The following is a 19,520-nucleotide window of genomic DNA, read 5'->3' on the forward strand; positions in this document are numbered from 1 at the left end:
TACTCTCCCCACATGAGGCCGGGCATTGTCGTGCACCAGGAGGGACCCAGCGCACCAGCGTAGGTCCAAGGATTTCATCCTGATACCTAATGGCAGTCAGAGTGCCATTGTCTAGCTTGTAGAGGTCTGTGCATCCCTCCATGGATATGCCTCCCCAGACCATCACTGGCCCACCACCAAAACAGAGTCATGTTGAATGATGTTACAAGGAGCATAACAATCTCCACGGCTTCTCCAGACCCTTTCACATCTGTCACATGTGTTTATGGGGAACCTGCTCTTATTTGTGAAAAGCACAGGGCGCTAGTGGCGGACCTGCCAATTCTGGCGTTCAATGGCAAATGCCAATCGAGCTCTATGGTGCTGGGCAGTAAGTACAGGACCCACTAGAGGTTGTCGGGCCCTCAGGTCACCCTCATGAAGTCTGTTTCTGATTGTTTGGTCAGAGACATTCACACCAGCTGGAGGTCATTTTGTAGGGCTCTGGCAGTGCTCATCCTGTTCCTCCTTGCACAAAGGGGCAGATACCGTTCCAGATGATGGGTTAAGGACCTTCTATGGCCCTGTCCAGCTCTCCTAGAGTAACTCCCTGTCTCCTGGAATCTCCTCCATGCTCTTGAGACTCTGCTGGGAGACACAGCAAACCTTCTGGCAATGGCACATATTGATGTGCCATGCTGGAGGAGTTGAACTGCCTGTGCAACCTCTGTAGGGTCCAGGTATCACTTCATGATACCAGTAGTGACACCGACCCTGGCCAAATGCAAAACTAGTGAAAAACAGAAAAGATTTGTAGGGAAAAAATGTCAGTGGCCTCCACCTGTAAAACCATTCCTATTTTGGGGTTGGTCTCATTGTTGCCCATCTAGTGCACCTGTTGTTAATTTCATTAACACCAAAGCAGCTGAAACTGATTAACAGCCCCCTCTTCTACTTAACTGACCAGATCAATATCCCAGGAGTTTAATTGATTTGATGCTATACTTTGATTAAAAAGTGTTCCTTTAATTTTTTTGAGCAGTGTATGTTCTTTTTTTAGGGTGTAACATGGTGCTAAGCTGACCACTTTTTTTTTTCTCACCCCTGTGGCAGTATGTTTTTTGAATTTGTCGCAAGCGCCATAAGTAAAAGTGTCTTAAAAAGGAACTACAGTAATATGTTGCATGTGACTGTACTAACAATGAACATGTTGCAGGGTTTTCATGAATCTGGCGCTGGGCTTCTGACTACATACACACTGCTGGAAATGTGGTGCAACGATTCATCCCCAGATAGTTCTGCTAGCAGGATCACTAGGTGAAAATAAAATCAAAGGAAAAAACATTAGGTTTGGAGAAACTTTTAGGTTAGGTTCACATATGTTCAGATCAGGAATGCATGCATAATAACTTGTGTTCCTGACCTGCACAGAAATGCTCTTTAGCAGATGCATGGGGTAGCATTGATTGTTATATGGTTCTATGTGGCATGTTTTTTTTTTTAAAAAAAAAGGGGGTGGGGGTCTGGACCTCTTTCCCTATGCTTCTTGCAGGTACAGAAGCCCATTCAATTGAATGGGCTGCTGTACCCATGGCGTGCGCATGCAAAGACGCACACATATATATGAACATAAGCTAAACCCTATTGCCTGAGCAGTTGCCTTTATATTCTGAGTGGTGTGTACACAAACCATTCCTTTACTGCTGCTTCTCAGCTTTCAGTTCCTGTAAGTTAGAATGTTACTGGAAGCATGGAAGGGGGAAACTGGGGACATGATTTCCTACTGCCTGCAGCAAACCGACATCATCATATGGCACCCCCAGCCTAGGCTTAGACACTTGCCTAGAGCTTAGGACTTTTTTTTATAATTTTCAAAGATATCGCTTTTTTATTTTCTTTCTTTTTTTGAAAACTGGCAAGAGTATGTTTGGTTTGTTGTAGTTATTGGTGTTACTTACTTTTTATTACATATAGGATGGATCTTTATGGTTTCTGTGTATCCTGACATGTCAGGTGTTTATGCAGACTAAAGCACATCCTGATATGTCCAGTTTAAGCACTTGCCCGCCGCCCTATAGTAGAAGTACTGCTACAGCGCGACAGAGCTGTGCAAAATCGTGTGTGTGTATGTATATGTGTGTGTGTATATGTATGTTTGTATCTCTCTCTATCTATCTATCTATATCTATCTATCTTGCATTTCTGGGTAGGGGGCACACACGCCCCTACCGACGCCGCCATTGGCGGCTAGAGATGTCAATCACCGGGTTCCTTGCGATTGTCGGGGAAAGCTGACAGGGGAGAAACCTATGTGTAAACAACACAGGTCTCTCTCCTGTCAGCAAGGACATGCTGCTTTGTATTTTTCTGCGCAGCAGAGAAATACAAAGCAACATGCTTCTGTTGTAAAATGGCACATAATGTGAAATGCACACAGTTAACCCCTTTGATCGCCCCAGATGTTAACCCTTTCCTGCCTAATGTCAGTACAGTGCCAGTGCTTTTTATTAGCACTGATCACTGTCTTAGTGTCATTGGGGATATCAGTTAATCAGTTCCCACCAAGTGTCAGAATGACCGCCGCAGTCCCACAGTCCCACTATAAGTCACTGATTGCTGCCATTACTGTAAAAAAAAATACAAATTCCAGTGTATACATACCGCCATTTGTAGATGCTATAGCTTTCACGTAAACCAATTCATTTACACGTATTGGGATTTTTTTTTTTAGCAAAGACATGTGCATAATACATTTTGGTCTAAATCTATTAATTTATTTATTATTTTCATATATTAAATATTGTTTTTGTTTTTTTAAATTGTCTGTTTTTTTTGTTTATAGCACAAAAAATAAAACATGCAGAGGTGATAAAATACCAACGAAAGAAAGCTCTATTTGTGAGAAAAAAGGACATAAATTTCATTTGGGTGCAGCATTGCATGACCGCGCAATTGTCAGCTAAATTAACACAGCACCATATCCGAAAAAATGGCCTGGTCAGGAAGGGGGGAAAATCCTCTGGAGGGCAAGTGGTTAAAAAAAAAGGTTTAAAAGAAAAAAACTTTATGTTTTGTTTATACCTGAGTGGGGGAATCGCATATCAAACCTGAGAAGATTATGTAAGGTTTAATTCCTTAATGATGGCTGCATGCATGTGTGATGGCACAGTGGTTGGCTTTATTTTACTTTGGACTGTCCTTTGCCTGGGAGCCAGAATAGTGGATCAAACATTGTTTACATTCTCCTGATGCTTGCCGAGTGTAGTGTGACCAGGAAACGCTATAGCTGTGTCACAGGCAGGTGCTAGTTGAGCTCACTATATTGAAATCTTGCATTTTTGTGTTAAAATAAAAAACAGAAGAAAACCGCATGACCATGAAATCCTATGGAGCTCTTCACACTGATCAGTTGCAGGTCCACTATATTTTGTAAAACCCTGTTTGCTGAATTTTTGGTGCGCACCTCCTCATTGAAATGAATGGAAAATTAGTTAAAAATAACGCGGTTGTGGTTTTGGTCACGTGCCCCTTTTTCACAGGTACACAATACACCAGAAATGCGGCAAAAACGCATATACTTTTTTATCACGTTTTTGCACCGGAGCGATGTGAAAGCAGTCTAAGAGACAGTGGAGCACTCTGTGTACTTTTTCACATGTTGAAGATTGAAGTGGTGCACTGAGTGCAACTTGTCATGCAACTAGCTAGATCAAAGTCACATGACAAGTTGCACTCTGTTTGCCGCTATGGAACTGTTCAAACCGGTGCGACTTTGAAAAAGGTTCCTGCACTGTTTTTGTGCGATTTCACGTGCGACTTGCATTGTCATCTGTGCATGAAGTTGCACAGATTGGCGGCTTTGAAATCGCGCTGAAGTAGCGCAACTTCAAAGCCGCACTGTGTGAGCAGGGGCTGAAGGTGATGTGTATATCTTCACGGTGGAAGAATTGATAGAAAGTTAGGACTTGATGATTATGCATGCATTTAATGTTGCACTAGCTTTATATATTTTCATTTAACCGCTTCCATACTGGGCACTTATACCTCCTTCCTGCCCAGGCCAATTTTCAGCTTTCAGCACGGTCGCACTTTGAATGACAATTGTGTGGTCATGCAACACTGTACCCATATTGGATTTTTATCATTTTTTTTTCACACAAATAGAGCTTTTTTTTGGTGGTATTAAATCACCACTGAGTTTTTTTTTCATTTTTTGCTAAATAAAACAAAAAAACACCTGAAACTTTTGAGAAACAAAATGCACTTTTCTTCGTTTCTGTTATAAAATTTTGCAAATAAATATTATTTCTTCACAAATTTAGGTCAAACTATATTCTGCTACATTTCTTTGGTGAAAATAACAATAATAATTGAATTTGTATTTTTTTTTCAAATGTTTCTATTATTTTTTTCATTTTTTATTACATTTTTTTTTTTTTTTACGATTTTATTTTTCGGTACACTGTGACCAAAGCAATACAATGTTACCATAGTAACATTGAACTACTCTGGGCAAGTGATCAGGATTTTTTTTTTTTTTAAACACATTATGATTGCTAATAGCAATGTACTTCATTGATATTTGCAATCATTGTTACTGAATGAAACTGATTCATTCAGTCTTTTGTTGTGATTAGCTGTGATTGGGTAAAGCTGATCACATGATACAGATTGGCTGTGATTGGCCCTGTCTGTATCATGTGACTGGCAGTCACAGCTAACAACATAATTGTATACAATGGATGGCATGACAGGAAGCCATCCATTGTATACAATTAACATGTGATCTGCTGTGATTGGTTACAGCAGTCACCTCACACTGGCAACAAACCCGGTGTAGTGACAGATTGCGCCGCAACGTGGCCCCGCTGCCACCTGAGTGGCTCGTTTTGGCAGGACGTCATATGACGCCCAATCACAACGGCGAGTGTCCCGCCTGGCTGACAGTCTGCAATAGCCCGGGCGGGAAGGTGTTAAAATGTGATTTTATGCATTTGGCATTTTTGACATTGTAACACTGAAAGTCAATAGGTGCACCTATGTTGTATGTGCACATTTATCTTTCAGTAGTCCAATTATTCCCACTGCCATACATGGTTGCAATTTCATTAGAAAACCATTATCTTTGAAACTTTATCTTGATTTCCTAAAGGTTACCAGGGCCAATTCAGTGATTTGGTTTCATGACAAGAAAAATTGAAGGTGAAGAATTCAAAATATTTCTTATCAGAGGAATGAAATTCTAATTGTAAATGTGGTTTCTGTTTAGAAAACCTTGTGCTTAGTGAAGTAGCACTTAGAACAGATGTAGAACTTTTATTGCTGTCCAGTGTTTATAAACCGTGGCTAAATGGTTAGCACTTTTGCCTGGTAGCACTACAGCCGTTGGTTTGAATCCTAACCATGGTGCTACCTGCCTGGAATCTGCATGTTCTCCTTGCGCCTAAATTCATACCATTGGCATAGCTATCAAACAAAATTTCTTAATGGGTTTCTAATAAAATGTATCGAATTACTGATCGTACTGTTGAATGCGATTTTTCTGAAGTTCAGTATTTCTGTACGTTGAGTGAAATTCTTACGTTTAATGGTTATGACCATCTAGGTAATTGGTTGGGGCATGGAAACAAACTGCCTTTTGCATAATCACATTTTTTTTATATAGTGTATCCTTTCTGAGTGAGCTTGAAGAATCCTGCACTGTCTGCAGGGTGTCATGAGAAACCTTAGCAGTAGCATTGCTAGACTGATGCTTTTTTCATATAGAAAAATGAAAATGTATTGTGCATTTTGGTAAAGTGTGCCACTAAACCTTCCTTTTTGACATCTCCAATAATTGTAATGTTGACCATACCTTTTTTTTAAATGTTTCCTTTGACCTCTCCTACAGTGCATGCTTTATGAATTTTAGGGACCCAGATGGAATAATCTTGATTGAACAAAGTAGCTACATTTCTACATGCTCTTTCTTGAAGATCCACAAAACCCGTTTTAAGGAGAGCTTTGAGGATCATCGATTTAGAGTACCAAGTCACTTTAAAAGCTTTTGCTGCCTTTAGGAGGGAAAGTATCATGGGTGTCAAACTGGGGGCCCTCCAGCTGTTGCCAAACTGCAAGTCCCATGAGGCATTGCAAGATTGACAGTTACAAGCATGACTCCCAAAGGCAGAGGCATGATGGGACTTGTAGTTTCGCAACAGCTGGAGGGCTGCCAGTTTGACACCCCTGGTGTATATACTTAAGTTCTTCATTATGTTCGCAACTGAAACATTTGTCTTTTTAGAATGCCCTGAATGATTTACAGCAGGGGTTTCCAAGATGGCTATAAATGCAGCCCAGCACAAAATCATAAACCTACGTAAAATGTTTCTTTATTTATTTGTAGAAATATGGTTACATTTAGCAAACACATGCAGTCAAAGCAAAATTTGACTGTCTCTTTACTAGACTTAAGTTTTATCTTCCCAAAGAAAAATATCCCACTCTTCACAGTCATGCCTTCTTCATGACATCAGTTTTCGCAAGCACCTATATTTGTGAGCAGCTATTTCCAAGGCTGAAGTACACGAAGGGCAAAATTGGAGCCAAAATACCTGGTGAGCACCTTGAGAATTCATTGAGAATTGCTACTACATTAATGAAACCCGATATTGATGCGTTAATTTATCAAAAACCGCGTCAAATATCGCAGTACAGGCATACCTCGGTTTACGAATGCCTCGGTTAATGTAATTTTCAGTTTACGAATGAAAATCCATTGAAAATATTGGCTTGGTTTACAAATTTTTTTCACAATACGAACGGATTAATTGATTTTCAATGCATTTACAATTTTTTTTTTTTTTTAATCATGTCCCTTTATGCCTTTAAAGTGCAGTTTTATAAAGAGTTTTGAACAGATAAAACTTTTTTTCACTTATCTGACCTCTGGGACAGATTAATTGGTTTTCAGTGCATTTACAAATTAATTTTTAATAATGTCCCTGTCCAGTATTTATGCCTTTAAAGTGCACTTTATAAAGAGTTTTGAACAGATAAAATACTTTTTTTGTTACTTTTTTCTGACTGCCGGAACAGTTTAATTGGTTTTCAATGCATTCCTATGGGAAACCGCGTTTCTGGTTACAAATTTTTTGCAATACAAAAAGTCCCGCAGAACGAATTAAATTCATAAACCGAGATATGCCTGTAGTTTTATGTTGCCCTCTTTTACTTTTATAATAAAAAATATTACAAAAAAATGAAGTTTTATTACTCAGGTACATTATCTATATTGGTGATCATTAACTTGTGATCTGCCAGACATTTTCTGCTCATCAGTTATCCCTATTGTTAGTGTATTTTATGTGTGGCCCAAGACAACTCCTGTTCTTCCAATGTGGCCCAGGAAATTCAAAAGGTTAGACACTCATGGTTTGCAGGTTCATTGAAGCATCCTTTATGTAGGCTGGTTGTGCATTTTCAAAGTTGAATTTTGACTGCAGTATACCTTTTTAATGTGTAATTCTAAATGAGTTTATAAAAGAAATGGAAAAAATTAACATTAAAAAAGTTATGTAAAATTGGTGAAAGGCATTATCCTTTGCAGCAATACCTATCACTCTTGAATATTGTGTCTGGGCTGATAATGTAGATTTTGGTTTGCCCTATAGATGAAGTTGTCTTTTTTTTCCTTCCACTTTTTAGTTATCTGAAGGCGGTCTGTTTGTGTGCATGAGCACATTCCTGGGGTTTGGAAGGGAGCACGTAGAGCGACATTATCGGAAGACAGGGCAATGTGTTTATATGCACTTGAAACGTCACATAAGACAGGTAAGATTACTACAATGATCTGTTCCTTTAAATGAAAGATGATCTGTTTATGAAGCAAAATACCTGTGTGAGAAGCCACGTATGCTGCCTTTCTTTGATTCCTGGTGTGTGTACTAGATCTAGGTAGGGATGTGACTGGAAGTGAAGCTGCTCAGGCTCGTTTTTACTGCCTTGGACCTAGTATGCAGCCTTTGAGCCAGGAACTTCAGTGGGTATTTTGTGATATAATTCCTTTTAAAGTTTATTTATAGAATATATCCTTGCCTTATCTGTTGTCTGATACTGCTCTTTACATTTACAAGTATCTGAAAGTGTGGGTGTTTCTTGAAGGACCCTTCAGATGGTTTACTGTGTATACAAGTTGACTATACACTGGTCCAAATTTGTAAACCATAAGATTAACTTGACCATCGCTAATTCTAACTGGCCATATGGAGGTTGAAGTAAAACCACAAATTTCTTTTTCATTTTAGATAAACACCTCCCGGATTTTACACTCTGTGTCTTGTTGGGGAGATTTCCCTTCACTTCCTGTCCTGTGTAGTTTGGAGACTCTAATTGGCTACCATAGCTTGAGCAGCCAAACAGAGCCTTGCCCCAAATCCAGTCCTAAACTGTGTCTTAACATACAGAAGAGGAAGTGAAGCGGTGGCCCATGGGATTCCAGGAGATCCTGCCAAAGTGGTCAATTTTTAGAAGAGTCGGGAACAGCACTGTAATGGTAGTCCGGTGTGGGACCAGTGGACTAGGTTTATATTTGAATTTAGATCTGTTTTATCAGTTCCTACTTCTTTTGGCTCATAAAGTTTATTTAGCTCCCAGTTCTGTAGTTTTATTTATGTAAATATTTATGCTGTAGTGTAATTGATTTAGCTCCTGTAAATCCTCAGTTATATAGATATGCTTTAAGAGTTAAGTTCACCTTCCTGAACATGCTACCTGTTACGGCCCTGTTTAGTAGTGGTGCACCAAAATGAAAATTATGGTGCCAGAACTGATACTGAAAATTCACAATGCACGTGGGTGAAAACCAAAATGTGTTCATATGTGGGGCTGGGGAGGCTCAAATTTTTTTGTATTTTTTTTTTACTTTAATGTGTATTTTTATTTATTTTTAACTTATGATTGCTATTACATAGGGGACCAATAGTTCCTTTTGTGATAGTATGAGTAACAGGTCCTCTTTGTAGGGGGGAGGGGGAGTGTGTGCAAGGAGGGGGCAGGAAAGGAGCAGTGTATACAGTAAGGGAGCAGTGTATACAGTAAGGGAGCAGTGTATACAGTAAGGGAGCAGTGTATACAGTAAGGGAGCAGTGTATACAGTAAGGGAGCAGTGTATACACTCAGGCTCCCTCACTGGCTGCCCCTATATGTCATTGCGGGTTTTTAAATGTAATTACCTGCTTTGTTTTTTGTTTTTGCTTTTTTTCCTTCACTATAGCTCTGAGAAGGAGCTGCCATTCTCTCTGCCGCTAAAGGAAACAAAGGGGTGGAGTCACCCAGTGGCATTACTCAGTGACCCTGCCCCTTTGTTTCCTTTCGCGGCGGGGAGAATGACAGCTCCTTGGAGCAATAGTGAAGGAAAAAAAATTCTGTTAATTACATTTAAAAATCGGCAGTGACATTTAGCGGTAGCTCACAGTATACACTGCTCCTCTCCTGCTTTTAAATAGCCGCCCCCCTCCTCCCCCCTGTCTGCAGTACACACAACCCCCCGTATCGGTACCTGTATCTCCCTATCCCCTCATCTCAGTGACAGTGGCCAAGGAATCTTCTCCCTGCACCCGCTTTCACAATTTGAAAACAACACAGCCATTTGGGGCTCTGCCCACACAGCCGTGCCATTCGTTTACAAATTCCTGCGAATGAATAGATTACAAGTACAGTCAGTCATTGTGGCTGATGGCTGGTAGCTGTCTATGAACTATGAGGACACTGGTGAGTGCTCTTTTAGTTCATTGATCTTTTTGCTCCCAAGAAACTGTCTGTCCATACAGGAGATACAGGCAGAAAGCGATCTGCAGGAACCTGCTGATCGCAAATGCAATACTCTACAGGCCCCTTAGAAATAAATTATGAATACACATTTGTTTACCTGCAAGGTGAACTTATCTTTAAAGTTGTATTAAACCTAAAAGCAAACGTATTATATCGCAGCTTGCTAATATTTGTTATGTATTGGTTTTCTTATTTTTAGTCTTTCTTTCCTTTATTTTCACCTGGTGATCCAACCAGTATGTCTTTTGTTTTTCAACAGAACAAGCTGCCCTACAAATGTAGCAATTAGAGTGTTGTGACAAACCATTTACCAGTTACAGGGGTGCTTACAATAATCAGCTTTGGATCAGGACTGATCTGCTTTTATTTAACTGCAATGTGAACAGTTTGTTAGTGTATTTAATTCTGCTAGTCTATCTAACACACCCCTCCCCCAAGACTGAAAATGTTGCCAATGGTGCCCCTGTGCTCCTTCATCCATAGAGGGGGCACTCTAATACAGGAGGTGTGTTTCTGGCCAGATCACCAGGTGAAAACAGAGGGGGGAAGCCTAAAAAAAAAAAACTAATGTAGCCAAGACATCTAATTATTGGTAATCTGCAATATATTACATTTTAGGTTAATTTATCAATCTCTTCTCCTTTGGGTTCCTAAACATATTTGGCTCTCATCTCTAGTGTTTTATATTTTTTTTATGTATGTTTTAGTGTCATTGTTTTAGTCCCCTAAAATCCTCAGTTCTTTAGCAATATGTAAAATGTGGACACCATATAACTCTTTATATGTGTCAAAATCAATATTTCTTTTTGAACAATGTGATGAAAATATCCGAAATAGCAGGATGGTAATTTTTCTTCAAATTAATGCATTTCTAAAAGTGAATGTGGTTTTTATTTGAGCAAGTCCATTTGAAAATAGAATCTTAAAAGCAAACTTTTTTGAAGTCCTAAAGAGAATTTTTGTACAAATGTTAGTACAAATATCTACTAATGAACGGCCAGCTTAACTTGCTAATGACTTGGTAAGGGGTTCTATGCTGTCCAGCTTTTTACAGTTGTAAATTGGTTCTTTACATGTTTAAACCTGTATATGATGTGTTTGGTTGGCTAATAATTTCTGGAATTATTCACATTTTAAAGCATGCCAAAGTGCAGAGATGTACTCTGAAAACACTCCTTTGTGTGCAGTTTATTGTATTTGTGTCTGTAAAAAGAACAGCTGCAGATGACGTATATTCTGAAGGCGCAGCAAATGGTTACACCATCAACAACAGTTGGGTTGCCGTTTGTGGCCCATTATGGAGATTCTAAAACTGTATCGTAGTCCTGAATGCGTTAACTTAAAAAAGCCAAACCTGTGTTTACACAGTGCTACCGAAACCCCGGAAATGTAAGAACTGTTGGAGACCAGTTGCAGTCTCTCCTGAACTTTCCACTTGCAGGCAGATTCTTGGCCTGTAGCAAAGCCACCTGTCACAGTTTCATGTTATAAAAACAACTCCTAATCCTACGTAACCTTCTCGTTATGAGCTGCAAGACAGGGCATCACAACACAAAGGTAGATTGACCTGTTCGGTACTACACATGGGAACAGAGTGCCTAGGAATAAAGTGCTCTACACACAGGGGTTAATTTATTAGAGACAAATAGGCAGTTCACTTTGCAAGGGAATTTTTTCTTAGCTTAGTGAATGTGGTGAAAATTCACTTTATAAAGAATATTCAATCACATGCAAGGAAGAATTTTTTAAAACAAAAAAGTGTTTTTGCTAGCACACCTTTGAATGGTGAAAGTAAGCTATGTTTGAGCTCATTTGCTAAGTAAGGGAAAATTCCCTGGTAAGTGAACAGCCTATCTGCCTTTTGTGAATCAACTCCATTGTGGGATTCTGGAATGCAGAATTGATTTTTGCTGCAGTATTATTATTATACAGCATTTATATAGCGCCAACAGTTTTCTCAGCAATACAATTTGGTACAAGAGGAATCAGAGGTTCCTGCTCGTTAGAGCTTACAATCTAATAGGGAGGGTTAAGGGATACAAAAGGTAATAACTGTGGAGGATGAGTTGATGGAGAAAGTTAGAAGCAGGATAGGCTTCTTTAAAGAGAAGGGTTTTCAGGGATCGTCTAAAGGTGGATAGATTAGGCGATAGCCGGACAGATTGGGGTAGGGAGTTCCATAGGATGGGAGAAGTCTTGGAGGAGAGCATAGGAGGAGGTGACACAGGAAGTAGAGAGCAGGAGGTCTTGGGAGGAGAGCGGTTTGGTTGATATTTTGAGACCAGGTTGGTGATGTAGCTGGGGGCAATGTTGTGGATGGCTTTGTAAGTTGTTGTTAGTACTTTTAATTTTATTCATTGGGCGAGTGGAAGCCAGTGGAGGGTTTGGCAGAGAGGGGTACTAGACACTTAATGGTTGTTAAGGTGTATGTGTCTGGCAGCAGCATTCATGATGGACTGAAGAGGGGGATAGCCTATGTAAAGGTAATCCAATGAGGGAGTTGCAGTAGTCGAGAGAGCTAACCAGGGAGTGAATTAGAAGCTTTGTGGTGTGATCGATTAGAAAAGGGCATATTCTGGAGACGTTGCGGAGGTTAAGTCAGCATTTGAACAGAAATTGGACATGGGCCTGAAAGGACAGTACACATTATATAGAGGATAGCAGTTTTTGTGTTCTTTTGTAACAGTAGAATAAACTCCTAGGACTTTAGGAGCCATATATGAGTGATACAGATCATAAAGATATGGCATCTATTTTATTATATCTTACATAAGACAATGCCCACTTGAATTGGCTTCACTGGCAACTACTCATTTCCCTGCCATACAATACATTAGACTATGTTAAATTAGTGCACATGCAAGAACAGGCATTCCTTTATTTATCTCATTATGCTTTAGCAAAATATGTCTGCAAAACTCTCCAGTGCTTTGCACATTCATTGTTGACATGTGTGCTGGCAAGCACCCTTTAACTACCACAGACTGGTCATGACACCCCTAATCAACCTAGGCTCAAGGCCATCCATCAAATCCCCACAAACTGATTACCTCATCCCTGAATACATTATCAGCCGTGATATCCACCAACCAGATACATCACTACCAACACCCCTCTTCCCTCAAGGTGATCAGCACCTCCAACTCACACTCCCAATTTATGAGTACTCAGGATCTCTCCCAGTTCAACTTATTTCAAGAGGGCCAGGACAGAACATGGCATATTGCAGACATTTAGAAATTTAGAGCAGAGTCCGGTGCTCGTATGCAGCACCAAGTGACTCCCATGGCTAGTAGTAGTTGGTCGCATTCAACTGGATTTTTTCTGCAATGTTGAAGATGTTTTGCAGCTTATCCAATATGCTCAATTTTAGTTCTGAGTGTTTGGGAACATACCCCACCATTAATAACTACATGGGAAACTCAGTCCAAGCTGCTCCGAAGCAGCTTGGATAAGCTGCAAAACATGTTCAACAATACAGAATACGTCCAGTTAAATGTGACTAACTACTGCTAACTATACCTTGACCTTGATAAGTGAGGATCTTCATGAACAAATAACTTTCATGGGTTTCCTCTTAACTCTTTTCCTCTCAGGTTACCACACTTTGCACTACCTTATTAAATATGAACTCCACTAAGCACAAGTTTAAGTCATTGTTATACTATTATATGGTCTCCGAAAAAAATCAGCCCTTTTTTGAAATGAACTCTGACAACTTATTAGGTTCCCATGCCTTCAACAATGAAGAAAAAATAAATACAATAAAACTTTATGTATTTTTCTTGTTCAGAGAGTCTCATCTGATCAGGTCTGAAAAGGAGTAATAAAAATAAATCAAGAGGACCTTTTCTTCCTGGGCCATGTGTGCCAGATGTGTGGTGCAGCTGCAGACGTGTCCACATTCACATTATGCCTTCTGCTGGTTGGGCACAAACAATTGTCCCAGCATCCGAAACTAGGAGAAATAATTAGTAGGTTATGTTTAGGGCTTGTTTATACTTTCTCCAAAATGTGGCATTGGACAAGCTTTTTTTAAAGCACTCTGAATGCCAATCAACGCACCTGTCACTAAATAAAATGGTTAGTTTACACTCCTGTTTACACGTTGAGTTTGCTTTGCTTCACTTCTCTTCAAAACTCATACTCCCTGTCTCTTTCTTGGTGCTTCAAAGCATCTCCAAAGCCCCCATAGATTCCTATGACAAAGCTCGCTAACAGCACCTGCAGCTGTTGAGAGGCTTTTATTCAGCTTTATCTTTGCTTCATTTTGGAGGTATTTGGAGGGACCGAAGCAGGAGAAACTTGCAATGTCGCATGTGGTACGCAGTGTGGGAGCAATATAGCGGGAAGTGATCTGGGACCAGAGAGAGAGGAGGGTCAGCAAACCAGAGGATCAGCTGAATTGGGGTTACTACTGAATGGGGAATTAGTTGAGCTGGGGCTACTACTGAGTGGGGATCAACAGAGCTGGGGGTTACTACTGATTGGGGAATCACCAGAGCTGGGGGGTCAGCAGAGCAGGGGGTTACTACTGAGCTGGGGATCAGCAAAGCTGGGGGAATTTACTGAGTGGGACATCAACACAGCTGGGGGTCCTCCTGAACGGGGGGGATCTGCTGCACAAGAGTACTATTGAGCTGGGGATCTGCTGAATGAGGGTACTAATGCTGAACAGGGGTACTAAGGTGCTGGGGATCTGCTGAGTGAGGGTAATACTGAGCCAGTTTTGTTTAAAACAAATAGAAGATTAACACACACAGGGCATCTGCCAAGCTTCATTACAGCTTCAAAAAAGCAACACCGAAGTATCACAAAAGCATCAAAACACATTAAAAATATCATGTTGAAGCAGTATATGCTTTTATGTGTGATGAAGTTGAAGCAAATGTAAATGAGCCTTTAGTCTAAACACTGGGGCCTGGCATTGCTCCATTATTTGCAGATTGTCCATTTTAGTATTATTTTTTAAGCTTTTTGATAAAATTTTAACCGGTTTGAAAGGTGTTTGTTCGAGACAAATTTTTCATCTTGCTCCTTACTCCTCCTTACTCCTCACAATATTTTGTAATTGAGGCATAGAGAGGCCAGTTTACTAAAGGAATTGAGAATCTTCACTCAGAATTTATATGACTATTCATGTCTGTTATCCAGTCATGCCACAAGCAAATTCCTGTTCACTTTGAATACCCAATTGTGTGCATGTAGACTAAAAAAACTATTGGGAAATCAGCCGTAACAGTTTAACAGATTTGCTGTGGCCAAGTGTGGAGAGTCCTAGACATAGAAGGATTGTGAGGATGAAACAACCCAGTGGTGTCTTCTCAGAACTGAAATAATAAATTTGAAGCATATTATCACAATGGTAAAAAAAAGCCATTGATGTAATTTTTGTTTAAATTTCAATTGTGTACCATAATTGGATTATGCAGCTATTTGCTGTGCAATGTATGTTTTATTTGTATATTCCAAATTGCTGTATGTATACTATTGTCATTTTGGTTTTGACTTTATACCTAGAGTATGGTTTTTATGGTTCAATATTTTAAGCAAAATAGGCAAGAATTTACATTTTAATGGTTCTACACATCAGTGTTTTTCAATTCTAGTCAATACGAACAGGTTATGTTTGATTTTTTTTGTTGTTTTTTTTTTGTGGAAAAACTGTTTAATCTACTATTGTGCCATCAATGATAATCCTCAAAACATGACTTGTTGGATGCTTGAACACCCAGATGAGAAGCACAGATTTAAATACATACCAACCAAAATTAATGTAGGGTTTATTCTAATATTTTGGTTTTTAGAAAGCAACTGGAGCATCTGGTGGAACACTACCAAGACGAATCAATAGCAAGCTATTTTTAGGTAAGCAAAATTACATTTCTGTAATTGCATTTTAATACTGACTGTTCAAATCTGTGGAACTATTTTTTTGGTGAATTTTCAAAGGTCACATCCATCTAATATTCCTTGTTGTAAATGCCTTTCCACCCTTCCAGCTTGCTATTGGATGGAATGGGAATGTCCCAATGGCCAGCTCATAGTCCTGATGTGAAATGCACTCACTGGCCTCTTTATTAGGTACACCTGTTCAATTGCTTGGTTACACAAATTGCTAATCAGCCAATCACATGGCAAAAACTCAATGCATTTAGGCATCTAAATGTGGGGAAGACGACTTGCTGAAGTTTAAACCGAGCATCAGAATGGGCAAGTAAGGGGATTTAAGTAACTTTGAACGTGGCATAGTTGTTGGTGGCAGATGGGCTGGTCTGAATATTTTAAAAAAGCTGATCTACTGAGATTTTCATGCACAATCATCTCTAGGGTTTACAGAGAATGGTCGAAAAGAGAAAATATCCAGTGAGCGGCAGTTGTGAGGATGAAAATGCCTTGTTTATTTCAGAGGTCAGAGGAGAATGGGCAGACTGGTTTGAGATGATAGAAAGGCAACAGTAACTCAAATAACCACTCGTTACAAGCAAGGTATGCAGAATACCATCTCTGAACCCACTACATGTCGAACCTTAAAGCAGATGGGTATACAGCAGCAGAAGGCCACACCAGGTGCCACTCCTGTCAGCTAAGAACAGGCAACGGAGGCAATACTTCGCACAGACTCACCAAAATTGGACAATAGAAGATTGGAAAAACGTTGCATGGTCTGATGAGTCTCAATTTCAGCTGCGACATTCAGAAACTAGGGTCAGAATATGGCGTAAACAACATGAAATCATGGATCCATCCTGCTTTGTATCAACAGTTTAGGCTGATGGTGGTGTAATTGTGTGGGAGATAGTTTCTTGGTACAATTTGGGCTCCTTAGTAGCAATTGAGCATCTCAATCCAATAGAGCACCTTTGGGATGTGGTGGAACGGGAGATTCACATCATAGATGTGCAGCCAACAAATCTGCAAAAACAGCGTGATGCTATGATGTCAATATGGACCAAAATCTAAGAGGAATCTTTCCAACACCTTCTTGAATCGATGCCACGAAGAATTAACCACTTGCCCTCTGGAAGATTTACCCCCTTAATAACTAGGCCATTTTTTGCTATTCGGGACTGCGCTATTTCAACTGATAATTGCGTGGTCATGCAACGCTGTACCCAAACAAAATTAATGTCCTTTTTTCACACAAATAGATCTTTCATTTGGTGGTATTTGATCACCACTGGGGTTTTTTATTTTTTGTGATATAAATGAAAAAAGACCGAAAATTTTGAACAAAAATTTATATTTTCTACTTTCGGTTATAGAAAAAAAAATATCCAGTAAACTCAAAGTTAGTCATAAATTTAGGCCAAAATGTATTCTGTTACATGTTTTTGGTAAGAAAAATAAAATACATGTATATTGGTTTGTGTGAAAGTTGTAGCATCTATAAACTATGGTGTATATATACTGGAATTTATGCAGCTTTTACTTTGTGACTGCCTATCACATTTCTTGGGGTGCTAAAATGCCGGGCCAATACAAAACCACCCCAAATAACCCCTTTTTGGAAAGTAGACACCCCAAGGAATTTGCTGAGAGGCATGTTGAGTCCATGGATGATTTTATTTTTTGCCACAAATTTTTGGAAAATGACACTTGTTTTGCGCAAAGTTGTCACTTAAAAGATATATTGCTCACGCACGCCATGGGTATATGTGGATAAACACCCCAAAACACAATCTGCTACTTCACCCAAGTATGGGGATACCACATGTGAGAGACTTTTTTGCAGCCTGACTACATACAGGCCCCAAAATCCAATCCAGGCTTTCAAAGAGCTTATTTCCTCTTATCACTTCCTCACTACCTATCACAGTTTTGGAGGCCCTAAAATGCCAGGATAGTATAGTAAACCCCCCCCCCCCCAAGTTACTCCTTTTTGGAAAGTAGACAACCCAACGAATTTGGTAAGAGGCAAGGTGAGTATTTTGCAGATATCATTTTCGTTACAGGCTTTAAAAAAGAAAAAACATTTTCGTTTTCTTTCTTCGTTTTCCAAAAACTTGTGGCAACAAATGAGATCTGCAAAATACTCACCATGCCCCTTAGCAAATACCTTGGAGTGTCTACTTTCCAAAAAGGGTCATTTGGGGAGGTGCTTCTACTATCCAGGGCCAATATTAGAAGCTGAACATGTAGCTGCAGGCATCATCCCATTATCATCACTCAAAGTCCAGTGACATACCAGTACATTGCTAGTCCATGTTGGGTATGTATGTTACAGCAGAGAACATGGGAATATGATGAATTGGGTCTGTGGACCAAAGTGACCGCAATTCACTCTTTTTTGTAATGCCCATGTTGAGGGTTAGGCCCAAAAAAGTTTTAAATTCAGAAACCATGATAGGTTTCCATGTGAATTGTCTGGCAAGAGCTGAATTTTGAGTGGGCAACGATATATTGTTGTGCGTATAATTTGCTTTTGCCCACAATCAATTGGTACAAATCTTCTGTGAAAAATAGCGGAAGGGCTAAACGCTAGTGCTGGCAGTGAACAGGGCTGATCCTGCTAACACTGCATTTTTGGGAACACTAATTCTAGGGAGGCACTAGTTCTGTTCGTGATCAATATATTTATCCGTACAAACACTATACTAGTAATGGTGGTGATCCGCTACCTATAGCGTGAGTGTAGTGTGCGGGCAATCGAATGCTATCTGACCCTTATTGGGAAGGGAGCTTACAGACCCTGACGCTAGGTGATGTCTCTAGTGGCAGAAATACAGTGATCAGTGAAAAATTCTATATACTGACACTGTTCTTATGTCACTGGCTGGGTGGAGTGGTGATCAAAGGGTTAATAAGGGCCAGAAAAGGGTTAAATGTGCTGTGTGCATGTGTGTGTGAGATGTAGTTCTTTTACTCTCTTCTCTCCCTGGACTGGCATGGGGGGCGCACTCATGCGCAAGTACACTCGGAAATAGAAAGCGATATAAGGATACGTTGCTTTGCCCAAAGCTGCTGCTCGCCTGTGGGCGGGTGGCAAGTAGTTAAAAAAAAAAATAAAATTTTCTTTTAAACATTTTTATTTTTTTTTTTTACAGTTTCTTTTTTTTTTAAATACTTCTATCAGAGTAGTATGTTACCATAGTACCATTGTAGTACTCTGGGGATGATCAGGGTTTTTTTTTTTTCTTTTTTCCTTGCTCCTACAATGTAATGTTTGCTTTGAACTGTCATGATTGGGTTACGTTCATGACAGTTTATGATACGATGATCTGCGATTGGCTCCAGCTGGTCACATGGTACAGTGTGCTGTGATTGGACCAATGTACCATGTGAGAGCTGTGGACCAATCACAGCTCACCAGGAAGAGAACCAGAGCTGTTATGAATCAGATTGATTCATAACAGCTTTGTTGTCATTGTGATCGCATAGCAATCATATGTTCACCGGGCCCCGTTCACCGGCATCTTTATTCAGCTGTGTCCGGTGGACACAGCAGACGTGTGGGTGTTACTATAACACCAGCGATGTATGGCTACGTTGCTGGTCCTGTAGCTGCCGCCTGTTCGCAGTACATTTTGGGGTGGCGGGCGGACGTAAAGTGGTTAAAGCAGTTCTGAAGGCAAAAGGGGTTCCAACCCTGTACTAGCAAGGTGTACCTAATAAAGTGGCTGGTGAGTGTACATTGATGGTTGGAGGGTGGTCCTATGTACACAGAGAGGAGGTTACTATAGTAGTATTTTCATTTTTGCCTTTCAGTGCCACCCATCTGTGCCAGTCAG

At 40.0% G+C, this 19,520-nt stretch overlaps 1 protein-coding gene across 1 annotated transcript in view; it reads left to right on the forward strand.

Moving 5' to 3' along the window:
- USP13 (ubiquitin specific peptidase 13) overlaps positions 1 to 19,520 on the forward strand; it is a 121,414-nt gene that overhangs the window by 36,048 nt on the left and 65,846 nt on the right. Inside the window, exons 2-3 of the mRNA XM_089675553.1 lie at positions 7,666 to 7,791; positions 15,597 to 15,657. Of these exons, the coding sequence (XP_089531679.1) occupies positions 7,666 to 7,791; positions 15,597 to 15,657 (187 nt within the window). The remainder of the gene's footprint in view (positions 1 to 7,665; positions 7,792 to 15,596; positions 15,658 to 19,520) is intronic.

The sequence above is a fragment of the Staurois parvus genome, unplaced genomic scaffold (assembly GCF_062004578.1).
Source record: "Staurois parvus isolate SC_StPar_1 unplaced genomic scaffold, SC_StPar_1.0 ptg000155l, whole genome shotgun sequence".
NCBI lineage: Eukaryota > Metazoa > Chordata > Amphibia > Anura > Ranidae > Staurois > Staurois parvus.